Raw genomic sequence first — 14,653 nt, forward strand, 5'->3', positions numbered from 1 at the left:
TGGGAGGGGGGGGGGGGGTTAGGGTTGTTTTGCATAAAAAATTGAGTAATGACATTATGTCACAAGTTTCTTGGTAAAATTTTATTGTTATTGTTGTTAATGCTTGTGATAAATGATAAAAACAGTCATAATCTCTTTCTCAATATCTTTTTGTCACCATTCCATATGAATATTTAGAAATTTAGTTCAAAGTCAGCAAAACTATAAAAATAATAAAATATTTTAAAAATTAGACTCTGTCAAATGATAATAATAATAAAAATTTACTTTCATAAATTAGGGCTTTACAGGCCTACTCCCCCTCCCTCTAAACTTGTAACCATTGAATTATCATATATATATATATATATACACATATGTGTGTGTGAGGACTAAATAGTATTAACATCCGATTAGCACGAATTCAATAACAAATTTTCAAAACAAATGATGTGTATGTTAAAAACATATACAATATGTAATCTAATGATAAGATTTTCAAAATATAAATTCAATAACAAATTATTGAGTGGCATAACATTTTTAGAGTTACACTAAGTATAATTTCAACACAACCCATATTAGATTTAATCAATGTTAAGACCCCCAAAAAAAAAAGTTTTAATTAGTATAGTTTTTGCCTTTTTATTATTATTTTTTTATTATGCATGTCAATTTGTAACTGAGTTCCAAAAAATAATAATAATAATAATAATAAACAAAGAAAATAAAAACAAACCTATCCATATCACATCAAATGGAGGACTCCCATGTCATCAGTAGGTCCCCCAACTAGGCCAGCGTGGCAGCAGATTTTTCACTCACACTCACACCTGGCTCATAGAGACGAAAAAGCCCTCGAAAGATTCACATATTCATTCATATTGGCGCTTCTTGAGAGCCACAGACCACAACTCCACAACTCTGTGTCGCTCTCTCTCTCTCGCCGTTTTCGTTTTCATGGTAACAAGGTTCCAACTTTTAAGCAGTTTTCTAATTCTATCTATTTACTTTCTTTGTACATACTCTGTTCGATTTCCGAGAATCCGTATCGAGCTTAAAGAAACTGAAATATCGAGAGCTCAACCAACACATTTATGTTTCGTTCTTTCATTATTGTTGTTATTGTTTTTTTTAAGACTGAAACTCTCAGTCAGTCTCTGATGCTCTCTCTGTTGCTGTGAATGCGGTGTTGGTTGTGTATTCGATGCTTTTGAGAATCAAAAGCTGTTTTAGAATCAGAACCGAAGCTTTGGGATTAAAATTAATGGAGTGCGAATTGCTTTCTCTGAGAATGCGTAGCCCGCCGCTTGGTTTTCGATTTCAGTTCCCCAATAAGCTTCATACTACCAGTTCTAGATCACTGATAGTTCCTATTCGATCAAAATCTTCGTCTTGTGCTGCTCTCAGTGTTGTAGAGTCGAACCCCACCAATGATTTGGATCTATCTGATACTCGAAACTCGCCAACTCAGGTTCATGAAGGGTTTAAGAGAACACCCAGAAAGGAAATGAGTCGTAATTGGCCTAATTCAGTGTCTATGAATGAGAAGATTGATGAAAATGTGAGAAGTAGGCCTGTGAATTTGGATAGGAAGGAGAGGTTAAGGCGTTATTCTGGGATGCTGCGTGATTGTGCTTCAAAAAGGCGTTTGAATGAGGGGAGGGCCATTCATGGGCAAGTGATTAAGAGCGGGATTGACCCGGATTCTCATTTGTGGGTTTCATTGGTTAATGCTTATGCTAAATGTGGGAGTTCTGTGTGTGCGCGTCGTGTGCTTGATCAAATGCCTGAAAGGGATGTTGTGTCTTGGACTGCATTGATACAAGGGTTTGTTGCTGAAGGATGCGGTAGTGATGGTGTTAGTTTGTTTTGTGAGATGAAGAGGGAAGGTGTGAGACCGAATGAGTTCACGTTGGCAACTGGGTTGAAAGCTTGTGCTCTGTGCATGAATTTGAGTTTTGGGAAGCAGGTGCATGCAGAAGCAATCAAAGTTGGGTGCTTTTTGGATTTGTTTGTTGGGTCTGTTCTTGTTGACCTTTATGCAAAATGTGGTGAGATGGAGCTTGCGGATAGAGTTTTCTGTTGCATGCCTGAGCAGAATGATGTCTCATGGACTGCCTTGCTTAATGGTTACGCTCAGGTGGGTGGTGGAAAAGAAGTATTGAGACTGTTTGGTAGAATGAGAGAATCAGAGATGAAGTTCAGCAAGTTCACCTTGTCTACTGTCCTCAAGGGTTGTGCCACCTCAGGGAATTTGAGAGAAGGCCAGGCCGTGCATTCTGTGGCAATCAAAATTGGGTGTGAAATAGATGAGTTTTTGGGTTGTAGTCTTGTGGATATGTACTCTAAGTGCGGGCTGGCATATGATGCACTAAAAGTGTTTAAGACAATCAAAGATCCTGATGTAGTAGCCTGGAGTGCAATCATCACCTGCCTTGATCAGCAAGGTCATAGCCAAGAAGCTGCTCAGCTATTTCACATGATGAGATATGCAGGTGTCCCACCAAATGAATTTAGCTTTTCAAGTCTTGTTAGTGTTGCCGCTGTTTTGGGAGACCTGCAGTATGGTGAAAGCATCCATGCTTGTATATGCAAGTATGGATTTGAAAATGATATGTTAGTCAACAATGCCTTAATCACTATGTACATGAAAAATGGATTTCCACAGGCTGGTACCCGAGTGTTTGAGGCAATGGGAGATCACGACTTGGTTTCGTGGAATGCCCTTTTGTCTGGATGCCATGGCTATGAAATCTGCAATCTAGGGCCAAGAATCTTCTATCAGATGCTTCTGGAAGGTTTCATACCTAATATGTACTCGTATATCAGTGTTTTAAGGTCTTGTTCTAGCCTCTTGGATCTACGCTTTGGAAAGCAAGTACATGCCCATGTTATAAAAAACTCCCTTGATGGTAATGATTTTGTTGGGACAGCTCTTATTGACATGTATGCCAAGAGCAGGTGCTTGGAAGATGCTGATGTAGTTTTCAATAGGTTGATTAAACGTGATCTCTTTACTTGGACAGTCATCATTACTTGCTATGCACAAACTGATCAAGCAGAGAGGGCTGTTAAGTGCTTCAGTTTGATGCTACAAGAAGGTGTAAAGCCCAATGAGTTTACTCTTGCCAGCTGTTTAAGTGGTTGCTCCCATCTAACTGCTCTGGAAACTGGGCAGCAGCTTCATTCTATGGCAATTAAGGGTGGGCATAGTGATATATTTGTTTCAAGTGCACTTGTTGATATGTATGCAAAGTCGGGATGCTTAGAAGATGCTGAGGCTATTTTTGAGGGCTTGGTTCTACGGGATGCTGTCTCATGGAACACAATGATATGCGGATACTCGCAAAATGGGCAAGGACTGAAAGCTCTTGAAACTTTTTGGACAATGTCAGATGAAGGCACCATGCCAGATGAGGTTACCTTCCTAGGTGTTCTTTCTGCATGTAGCCACATGGGTTTAGTTGAAGAAGGGAAAAAACAGTTTAATGCACTGAGTGAAATTTTTGGGATTACGCCTACAATTGAGCATTATGCTTGTATGGTTGATATTCTTGGTCGGGCTGGAAAGTTTGATGAGGTCAAATGCTTTATCGAGAATAGGAAGCTAGAGCCACATGCGTTGATTTGGGAGACTGTTCTTGGAGCTTGTAAAATGCATGGAAATTTGGAATTTGGAGAAAAAGCTGCAGAGAAACTTTTTGAGCTTCAACCTGAGATAGACTCAAATTATATATTGCTGTCTAATATTTTTGCAGCCAAAGGTAGGTGGGATGATGTCAGAAAGGTCAGGACATTGATGTCCAGTCAGGGTGTTAAGAAGGAACCTGGATGTAGCTGGGTAGAGATCAATGGTCAAGTCCACACATTTGTGTCTCAAGATGGTTCACATCCCAAAATCAGGGAAATATATATAAAGTTAGAGGAGCTCAGCCAAAAACTCTCTTCAGTAGGTTATATTCCAAAAACGGAACATGTGCTTCATAATGTCACTGACAAAGAGAGAGAGGAATATCTTAATCATCATAGTGAAAGATTGGCTCTTGCTTTTGCCCTTATAAGCACCAACCCTGTCAAAACAATTAGAATTTTCAAAAACCTACGCATCTGTGAAGACTGCCATGATGTTATGAAGTTCCTCTCAGACATCACAAATCGGGAAATAGTTGTTCGTGACATTAAACGCTTCCACCATTTTAAGAATGGCACTTGCTCCTGTCAGGATTATTGGTGATTTGGCTCCAGAGGCATTTAGCTTGTTGATCTGCATTCAAATTTCAGTCTAATCCTTACTAGTGAAGTAACCATGTCCCAAGGGTTACTATTCAGGGAAAGAAACTTACAAGCAAGGTTATGTTTCCTTGATGAATTAATATTAGAAACACCAAGAAACATACAATACACCAAGGTGAAGTGTGAACTTGTAGTATTTGTCAGTGATTCATTTCCAAATATTCTATCCAGGTGCTAAATCCAAATGGAGCTTCTATGTTAAGCAAAGATGAATATTGGAATGCCAGTGTAGTTGCTCCCCCTTGGTGCAAATTCCCAGTAATGCCCTGTCTTTATGGAGGCCATCTTTTAGTTGGATTGATGGAGTAAACTGAAAGGTACAAGTGCCGCCAGTTATACAGAGATTTGAATGCCTTAAGAATGTAAGTTCTTACCCTTCTTCTTCTTCTTCTTTTTTTTTTTTTTTTTTTTTTTGCTTTTAGGGTCTGAGATGTTCTTTCCCTTTCTTGATGTAATTTTATTGATATTTCTGCAGGCTGCTGCTGCTGCTGTTTTAGATTCTTTTGGTGCAATTTTTGTTCTCAGAACCAAGGTAACACTTGATTTTCATTTTAAGTTAATTTAATCATGAATAATTAATGCATATTTACCATGATTAGATTTACTTGTGCCATTTTGCCATTGTTAATCCACAACAGGAGCCAGGACTTATGTATTTGCATTTTCTTAGAAGTACGGATGTGTTTGGCAAATCTTTGTCCAGATAAAGGCTTCTTGAACCATGTGTATTGGAGAGTAAGTTGCATTTTTTTCTGTAGTTAAACAGAACTTTACATGGATTGAGAAACCTCTCTAACATTTGATATGTAATAGATGGGCAATATGAACCGAGAGAGAAGACAGCACACTGGGACAACTTACAAGAACTGCTGTTGAGTAAAAGAAGAAAACTGTGGTTGTGCTGACTGAACTGGAAACTTCCTGGCCTGGCTTCTATACCATTTGAAGTTTGAAAGTTGTATGTGGATCTTGCAAGACCATTATTTGTGGGTATGTTCTGTCCAGAATTTGATGGATACAAATTTTCAATGGTAACATGACACCGCCCTGAGGTGTGCATCATTTTTCATTTGATGTCAAAGTCTCATTATGCTTGTGGGCAACTAATACTATTTGCAGGAGTGCAGATGACTTGGTTTAGTATCACATTTCCCCTGTTGGGTTCCTGTCTTGCAATCAAGGAGCGCAGGTTGATTAAATGTCAGTAGGGCATCCAAGATTTGTATGCATTCTTGCTTCGATATAGTCATCCATGCTCATTCCCACTTCATCTGATCTTAGCGTCTTGATGTAACAACAATCAAAGAAAGTAATTTTGTCTTGTTCAGCATTTTATAGGGTACCTCGATCTGTGTTCAATGAGTGGACCTCCAGACACATTGATGAATTCTTGCTTCATCCCTCCCTGTTCCTCCTGTCTTCCACTGTTTCTGTCTTTGATATATGGAACAATCCTATTCCACATTTGGAAGGCTGAGATTTTGATTCTCTCACGTAGCAGCATCTGAAATTGAAGTTTTCATAAGATTTTTATTTTTTTATTTTTTTGGTTTTAGCTTTAGACGGGGTTGAGGATTTGTTGAGTTGAGTGAACATATAAAGACACAAGGTCCAGATTACATTATTTTCAACTCCAGGTCCTTGTCTGACCCTTCCTTACTAAGAGGGTAGTAGTAGTACTAGTACCCTGCTTCTATGAAATGTGCTATTACCAGTTGCTACTTGCTTCTATATAAATAAAGTTAGTTTTCATTGTATTATTTATGGTTGAGCAGCAGCTTGGTGATTGTTCATTCTGGAGGTTTATATGTAATGAGATGTAGTGACGTATTTTGGAAGTAAATATTCTGCCATCTAGATGTGATAGACAATGAACAGAGAAAAAGGAGCAAAATTTGCTGAATAGTATTTTTTAAGGAAACTTTTAGGAGAATAACATGTGACTAAAGTTATTTAGTTATGTAGACTCTCTTTGAAACTCGAGTTTGACAAACTCGAGTTCCAACCCAAAATTGAGTTTCAATTTGTTATTCAACGTTAGACTGCCACGCAATCTAAACTAATTGAAACTTGAGTTTGATAAACTCGATTTTGGGTTGGAACTCGAGTTTGACAAACTCGAGTTCTAGAAAGAGTCTACATAACTAAATAACTTCGCCATCGTGTTATCCACCAAAAATTTTCCTTAAAAAGTACTATTCAGCAAATTTTGCCTAGAAAAAGGCCTAGAGCAATGCTTGAAGTCAGAAAATGCTTTTGGTTGATTTCCAATTTTCTACTGTTCAAGACATCATAGTGGTAACCCTCCTCGACATAAAATTTTTACGTACAAGAGAAAAAAGCATGTTTGTGATCAACATCACCAGCATTGTAGCAGAAAAAATAATCGAGAAAATCGCGTTGAATGCTTTCCAATTTTTTGAACAAATCCAACCCAACACGCATACATTGAGGAACTTGAGCCTGCCTGTCCGATGGTGAAAGTGGCCAGAGGAAGATGGCTCAGCTTAGGTAAATTCAACAACTGGCTGGTCTTTATAAATGGCTCCAATACAAGTGACAGTTATCTTTGGCAATTTGCATGGACAAATAGTCATGCAGCAAACACCATAGATTGGTTCAGAAACATAATCTCCTCATAATATTGCCATAAATTAGACTAACTGGTGGTCTGGAAACTGATTATATATAAATATATAACATCAGCAAAACTGACAAGATGCTAAGGTCGCTTCTCTGTTTCTCATTGGCATCTCCCTCAACCTAAAAATCGCATCTGCCTAATAAAAAAACAGGGTAGTTGCACATACTTTTGTTACAAAATTGATTGACATTCTTATAAACTCCCGTTGAGAAACAGTATGAACCCAACAAAAAGTGAGGTTGCTAAAAATAGCCTGATTGAGGTCTTTCTCCTGCAAAGAACCTAACTACTCCTTCGTATCTGTATCATCGTCGGAGATTGGATTGTCAACTTCACTCTCACTACTGACACCATCATCACTGACAACTGCGGACCTTGTTCTGGTTGAATCAGAATTTTGACCCAGATCATACTTGACAAATTTGATCTTCTTCTTTTCAGCACTTAACCCTTCTTTCCGTTTTCTTCCTTCATTTTCTGTTGACTTCATTGTGTGGGCTGCAGAGACAAATGTAGAACTCATGGATGTGATCATCTTCTCCTCATCTGTATCTTTGTCTTCACCCTTATTATCAATACAAAAGAGAATATCATCATCCACTCTTATGTCCTCCAACTTAGATGCTGGTTGCTCAAAGTCTGCTTTGGAAATATCTAGTACTATTTTGGTACGACGTCTTGAAATGCTGTCATCAAATACTTTTATTCCCTGATTTTCAAGGTTTAGCAGCCACTCTGGAGAATGAGATCATTAAGATTTAAAAATTAGATAGACAATTTGGTCATTAACTACAGAGTGCATTTGTTAAATACAAGGGACAAAAAAATATTAGAGCTACTTACTGATAAGAGCTTTAGGTGAGGATCCATATGATCTATTTGCTTTTTCCTCCAAACCAATCTGGCTAGTGACCCATTTAATAATTTGGGAAGGTAGACGAGAACTGGAGAAGGCATTGTTGTAAGAGATAGCTCTCATTTGATTCCCACCTTCCCTGCAGCAAGCAAAATGATAAGACTTAGCAGTACAGGTTTCAATAGAATTCCAACAAGATCGCTCATTCTTTAATACCTGAAAAATTCTACGGCCTCATGTGTAATGATCAGTCTTGCCATGGCAAGACATTTCATGTGCTCAGTAGGTACATTAATCACTCTCTCAGTATTAAGAAAAGAATACTCAACCAATATAACAGCATCATAGAGGACTTTTCTTAACAAAACTTCATCTTCAGATCTCTGCACAGATATATTTCCATGATATTAGTTTTTAGAATTAGGAATCATCACTTTATTTTTTATTTTTTATGACGTAAGAAAACTTCACTCAGATTAGTTGCATGTTATAGAGCAGATTGTACAACAATCCTCGCTGTTAATCAAACTCCTATGTGCAACTGACCCCAGCCACCAGAACCACTTATCAGGTAATCCAAGAGCTAAGCAGTTTATCCTCATGCCCAGGAGGATATACAGATTCTTACATCCATGATGAATTGAGAAACTTTTGATTAATAAATATATCCCAAAACTAATAGCTCAATATTCTAAGAAGTATACACCTAAGAAATAATTGGTAACTTTTAAATTTTATGGAAAGAAAACCTATAGGAGCTCAAAATAAAAATCATGACATAAATGATTGTTTCAAAGTTGATTTCTTCAACCCAATAGCAAATACATGGTTAATGACTAAATTTATGATAAATCCTAAGGAAATGGTGGGCTATGCTCTGAGGATAAGTAAACAGTGTCATCCCAAAATCCTGTTTAACACACTTATTACACCAGCACTTTCAAGAACAGATCCGTTTAAAGACAGGGTGGGTTGTGTAGCATAGAAAATAAGAGTACGTGACTTCCTCTTTTTTATGTCCCCGTCCCCAACATATGTATGACAAACCCTCCCCACAAAGGGGAAAAAAAGAAAAAAAAAAAGATTAATGGTCCACATTTACTTAAATTTCCTGTCCATGTCTAAAGTATCAAGGAAATTAAAAGGGTGAAAACCATCAAGCAAAAAATCTCTTGACTTCACCATGTAGCAACACATAATGGCTTAAATATATGAAGGCAATTGTTTGGTAACAGATTTCTTTATAGACCACACTATATAAGTCCTGCATGTGCATTTGTAAACCGTGAGAGTTAGAGAGAGAAAGAGTGACTAAGATGTTTCTGTTAGTTTAGATTGCAGAACCATACATGAATGCGCTGTGTGCACAAATAATATGATTAGTGGAATGCTGACACACCTACGAAGCAAGTAAATGGAGAAATTACATTTTACCACCCTATAAGGAATACATATCAACAAATTAAAGTATTAAACATTCTAAGAAAGACATACTGACCAAGAGGGAAGTCACAGGCAAAATCTCCTCCTGCAGCATCCGGATGAGGGTCTCTGGTTGCCAAATAAATTAGGATGTAAGCACATCAAAGTTGAAATCCAGTAAAAGAATCATCATAAATGTTAACATACAGACATACACAGTCAGATAGACACAATATGTAGACCTAATAAGCCTTAGTATCAGTCTTAACCATTTGGAGCACAAGTACTCTTTTGTCATTCAAGTTCTACGACTATGTTCATGCTTTCAATTAGATTCATATCTGTCTTATAGACAAGTTAAACAACACAAAAAAATAAAGAATATTGTAAATTTGTAATGCAATTTCCAAATATCAAGCCAAAATGTGAATTCTTACTAACCAAAAAAGTAAAAGCTCTGAAAGCCAGAAATTGAACCAACAGTCCAAATCTTCAACTCCTTCTCCAACTCCTCCCTCGCAATCCCAGCTGTGAATTTCAAGCAAAGCTCCAACAGAAACAGCTCTGCAAGAACAACTCCCGCCAGGTAAACAACATCAACACAACCTCCTACACTAAACCTTTCACGAATTTCGCCACTTACAAGCGGCAAGAAAGAGTCTATTCCATCATCAGAATCCATCCAAACACGAACTAAATCCACGAAAGGCGTAATCAAATTCGAACCAATGGATTCCTCACTAGAATCCTTACAACAACACACATTTGCATACCCAAGAATCACTCCCACCAAAGACTTAGCCTCCCTCATTGCTTTCCTCTCTCTCTTTGAAGCCAAGTCCTTCCCAAGCAACTCCACAACCACTTTGAACACCTCGAATACCACCGGAGCGAGCAATGCTATGCTCTTCGAAGAACTACATGAGCCCGAACACGCCGATACCAATTGAAACAAGTCCTTCGAGACAATAACCCGATCCAAAATGTCATCTTTCTGTAAATTTCGGCTACGAAAGGTTAATCCGGCGTAGACCCAGATGGATTCGAGAGGTGGGTCAAGCTTAGCTTGCATTAATTCGTGGAATATGTGAATGAAAGGAGAGAAATTGGGGGTTTCTTTGTGGATTTCAGCTAAAAGGTCTTGGATTGATTGGTTTAGCTTGAACTCGTAGTTTTTGCCTACAAGGGGTTTAAAGTTTTGTGGGGCTGTGGAATTTGTGGGTTCCATTAGAGCTAGAGCCATTGTAGTTGTTGAAAATGATGAATTTCAGAGAGAGATCAGAAAAAAGAAGGGCTAATAGCAAAAACCCTAATAAGCACAGAAGTCAGGTTTAGGAGAAAATTGTTTAGGGTTTAAGAGCCGTACGAATCTTCCAGATTTTGCCACGTAAGTATAAAGTTTTTGTCTTTTGGGTGAATTTTCGAACAATGAGCTACCATATATACGGGTTGAATAAATCAGTGCATTTTTGTTTATTGGTGTTGAATTTCTCACCTATAAACATAATTGAAGGACTGATACAAGGGCGTTGATTGCCACCATAATGAAAATGTAAGACTTAAATGGATACAATTATAAATACAAGGGTTTTGATTGCCTCTACAATGAAAAAGTAAGATTTAAATGGGCACCATTATAATTATAGGATTTAATCTGGCCAAGATATAAAGTTATAGGATTTTTTTTTTTAAAAATTTAATTATGGACTCCTTTTAGCTTTAGAGTTTGGTTTTGTAAACCTCCATGTCAAATTTGACGCATCTTATGGGTGGAAACTTTTGTTATAACATGGTGAAGAAAACTCGTCCTCTCTTATTGCAAGAATCTATTGAAGAGTTTCAACAAATTTTAGCAACCACAAACTAGATCACATTTATTGTGAGACTAAATAATATGTGACTCCTTAAATAAGATGGGTGCACAACTAGTCACTAATTTTATTTTGTATGATAATCCACCATAATTGTATGTGGTGCAAACACTGTACTACAAAAAAATTGGTCTACAGCCGTGTTTTTAAAATGCAACTATAGCTCCTAAAAACATGACTATAGGTCCACTTGGTCTATAACCGTGTTTTCTATAGCCACGTTTTTAAGAGTGGCCTATACACCGTGACAATAGACCTAGCTGTGTTTTCTCAAACACGGCTATAGGAGTTATTTTAGCCACGTTTTTAAAACGCAGCTATAAGGTTTACATTAGCTGCGTTTAATAAACGCGGCTATAGGTCCTCAACCTACAGCCGTGTTTTAAAAACGCAATTATATGTTTTTTTTTTTTCCTGGGCAAATCACTGATATCATTTATATATTTGTACAAGTAAACTTTTTAGTAAGGAATTGCTTTCTCTACATACTATAGTACATTGAACTACATCTCTTAAGGCTGGATATCTAATAATAAAGCACTAAAATTGGTCAAATGAACAAAAACTTGAGTGTTGTTTGAAGCAGTTTAAACATTTGTGAAATAACAATCAAGTGTATGTATTAGTACTATTTCAGAACTACAAATATAAGTGTAAAAAATAACTAGCAAAAAACACACAGTTTCTCAAGTGCTAGCCTTTGAAAATCTTAAGCTATTTTGAAACTTATGAAAAAAAAGAGAGCTATTTTGTATTCGTACCCTTTGTTTCTAATGCTATTTTATCTGTCTTTTACCACCAAAAAAAAAAAAAAATTAAAGCCTAACTTCTTTAATAACTATAATTATGCATGTGCGATATACTGCTTAATTAATATAGATTATAAAATAAATGAGAAATTGTACTTTAACCACCTGTGGTTTGGTCCATTTTAACAGGGCCCACCATTGGTTTAAAAGTTATCACTTAACCCACCTAGGGTGGCCTCCGTTAGACCCCCGTTATCTACCTCTGTCCTTTCTGTTAGAAAATTCATTTTACTATATAAGCCAAAATTAGAACCCAAATAGAACCCTAAAAAGAAGAATGAGCTCTCTTCCTCTCTCTACCTTAGAATCCCTAAAATCCCCAAACCCATAATCCATTTCTCTCTTTACTTAGATTGCCAAAGTGAAATATGAACATTTGCAAGCAAGGAAGAGGTTTACTAAAGCTTGGGTTTTTCCCTATATCAGGTATGAAATTACTTTGTAGGGTTTACCATTGTTGTGTTTGTTCTTTTTCAATGTGTAACAATTGATGAAGGTGATTCAGATTAAAGGTTTTTTGTCATAAAATTAGTGGTTTTCTGTTAAATAATTTCTTGCTTTTATAGTTGACATTGATGACTGTGGTTCCTAAGAATATTTTGAGTAGATGCATCTTTAGGTTGTCTGTGGTCCCATGGAGACAAATTGCTTAGTTGGTTGTGTTTCTTGTCTCCCCTAACCTCACGTTAAATGGTATTTTATGTTGTATGAAATTATTTTGCTTTTGTCAATGATTGGTGCTCTCTGTGCATGTGTTGGTTATGTATTTAATTACTGTTGTTTGTGCATGTGTTTTAACTCCTGCAGATGGCTACTGAAATTCGTTTTAATTTTACTATTCACCATAGTGAGAATTTTGAGTGGAACCTTGGTTTAGAGTATGTAGGTGGTGAGGTATCTGTAATGGGTAATGTTGATCCAGATCTACTAAGTAATTTTGAGATACAAGACATTTGTACTGAAGCTAGGGGACCCATTAAAAGTAGGATTTATTATTTAATACTTGGTGGTGACTTAGAGCAAGGGTTAAGGTTAATTACTTTAGATGATGATGTGACCTACATGTGTGAACTACATGCTAAATGGCCAATAAATGAAATCACACTTTATGTAGAACCTGAAGCTAAACCAATTGCTATTGAATAACCTATGGTTAAACCAGATCAACCAATTGCAGTAGACCAACCATGGGAAATGAATGATAAAGATGATGATACTGATTGTGAGGAGTTAACTTTAGTAGTGGGTGAACACAATATGGGCAATGACAATATTGTCTCTCCTAGATCATCTGTGATTGACCAAAATGATGCTAGTGAAGAACCTGTTGAGGGTTTAAAGGATGGTAGTGTTGGTGGAGCTATGGATGATAATGCTGGGGGTGGGCAACTTGTTGGTTGTGGAGAAGTGCATGTGGATGACAATGCTGTGCATGTGGATGACAATGCTACGCATGGACAAACTGTTAGTAGTGAAGATGTTCATGTGGATGAACCTAATTGGCTAGATGAAGGGTATGAAGGACCAGATTATCTTGATGATATATTTGGTGCTCAGAACAATGAGGTGTCTAATATGAGAGAGTATCAAAGAGATACTGAAAAGGTAAATGAGAGAAAGCATTTGAAGGAGCAAGTTACAGATAATGGGAAGAAACCAGAAGCTGTTGCCAGTGATCAAGCTGTTGATGATAATGATTGGGCTGAAAAAGCTCTTGATGATGATGACACTGGGAGCATTAACAGTTCTGAGAATGAGGATGAAAGGGTGAGATGTCTAGAGTTCAATGAGAAGACTGGCATGAGTAACCCTCAATTATGCAAGGGTATGAAGTTTCCAGATGGGAAGGTGTTTAGGGTTGCCTTGAAGGAATATGCAGTGCAAAAGCCTGTGGACATTAAGTTCAAGCTTAATGAAAAGACCAAGGTTATGAATGTGGTTGGAAGGTACATGCATCACAGATTTCAAGAGAGTTAACCTTCCAGATAAAGACCATGGTTCCAACTTGTACATGTGGGAGGACATTCAAGCATAGTCAGGTCACTTCTACATATGTGGCTAGGAAGTACTTGAATGATTTCAACAAAAACCCTGATTGGGCAATTTTTGGTGTGAAGCACTGAGTTATGCAAGGTATGTCTGTGGACTTGAGCATAAATCAAGTGTACAGAGCTAAAAGGAAAGCTAGAGAGTTCATACTAGGTAATGAGAGGTTGCAGTATGGGAAGTTTAGGGACTATGCTAAGATGATAAGAGTAACTGATGTGGGGAGTAAGGTGATTCTGCAAACTGAGATTATTGAACCTAACACACAACCTAAGTTCAAGAGGATATATGTGAGATACAATACACAAAAAGTTGGATTCTTGTGGGGAGGGGGGGTGGATGCCACTTGTAGGATTAGATGGTTGCCATTTGAATGACAAGTTTGGCAGACATATATTATCAACAATTGCAAAGGGTGGGAATGACAATATATTTCCTGTTGCATTAGGTGTAGTTGAGCAAGAAAATAAGGATTCTTGATTGTGGTTTTTACAAACATTTGCAGATGACATTGGGAGGCCAAATGAGCTGAATTTGGTGTTCATTTAAGATAGGCAGAAGGTAATACTCACTTGTTTTTTGAGATTTCTGTTTGTTCTTAGTCATTACATTTCTGCTTTTTGAAAGTTCTGTTTTTGTTCTTAGGCAGATGGTGTTCATTTTTGTCATTTGGATGTTTTTTGATTTTTTTTATGATAACCAGGGATTGATACATGTCATGGAGATGTTG

At 37.2% G+C, this 14,653-nt stretch overlaps 2 protein-coding genes across 17 annotated transcripts; one reads left to right on the top strand and one right to left on the bottom strand.

Annotated features, from left to right (window-relative positions):
* Window positions 1-886: 886 nt before the first annotated feature.
* On the top strand, window positions 887-6,035 carry LOC126714261 (pentatricopeptide repeat-containing protein At3g24000, mitochondrial-like). Of its 16 annotated transcripts, none has more exons than XM_050414330.1 (6): window positions 887-4,637; window positions 4,751-4,807; window positions 4,914-5,010; window positions 5,089-5,327; window positions 5,395-5,497; window positions 5,604-6,035. In XM_050414330.1, exon 1 carries the CDS (start codon window positions 1,187-1,189, stop codon window positions 4,214-4,216), a length of 3,030 nt encoding a protein of 1,009 aa, XP_050270287.1. In that variant the 5' UTR covers window positions 887-1,186; the 3' UTR covers window positions 4,217-4,637; window positions 4,751-4,807; window positions 4,914-5,010; window positions 5,089-5,327; window positions 5,395-5,497; window positions 5,604-6,035. The 16 variants fall into 16 exon arrangements, with proteins under 16 accessions (XP_050270287.1, XP_050270285.1, XP_050270286.1 ...); XM_050414328.1 differs by having other exon boundaries at window positions 5,089-5,265; XM_050414329.1 differs by having other exon boundaries at window positions 5,089-5,265; window positions 5,395-5,475.
* Window positions 6,036-6,787: 752 nt separating this feature from the next.
* On the bottom strand, window positions 6,788-10,677 carry LOC126714263 (uncharacterized). Its single transcript, XM_050414333.1, has 5 exons — window positions 9,639-10,677; window positions 9,274-9,326; window positions 7,992-8,158; window positions 7,763-7,914; window positions 6,788-7,654 (listed from the first exon to the last, which is right to left on the bottom strand). Exons 1-5 carry the CDS (start codon window positions 10,438-10,440, stop codon window positions 7,206-7,208), a joined length of 1,623 nt encoding a protein of 540 aa, XP_050270290.1. The 5' UTR covers window positions 10,441-10,677; the 3' UTR covers window positions 6,788-7,205.
* Between the last annotated feature and the right edge of the window lie 3,976 nt (window positions 10,678-14,653).

Source organism: Quercus robur, chromosome 2, assembly GCF_932294415.1.
Source record: "Quercus robur chromosome 2, dhQueRobu3.1, whole genome shotgun sequence".
Taxonomy (NCBI): domain Eukaryota; kingdom Viridiplantae; phylum Streptophyta; class Magnoliopsida; order Fagales; family Fagaceae; genus Quercus; species Quercus robur.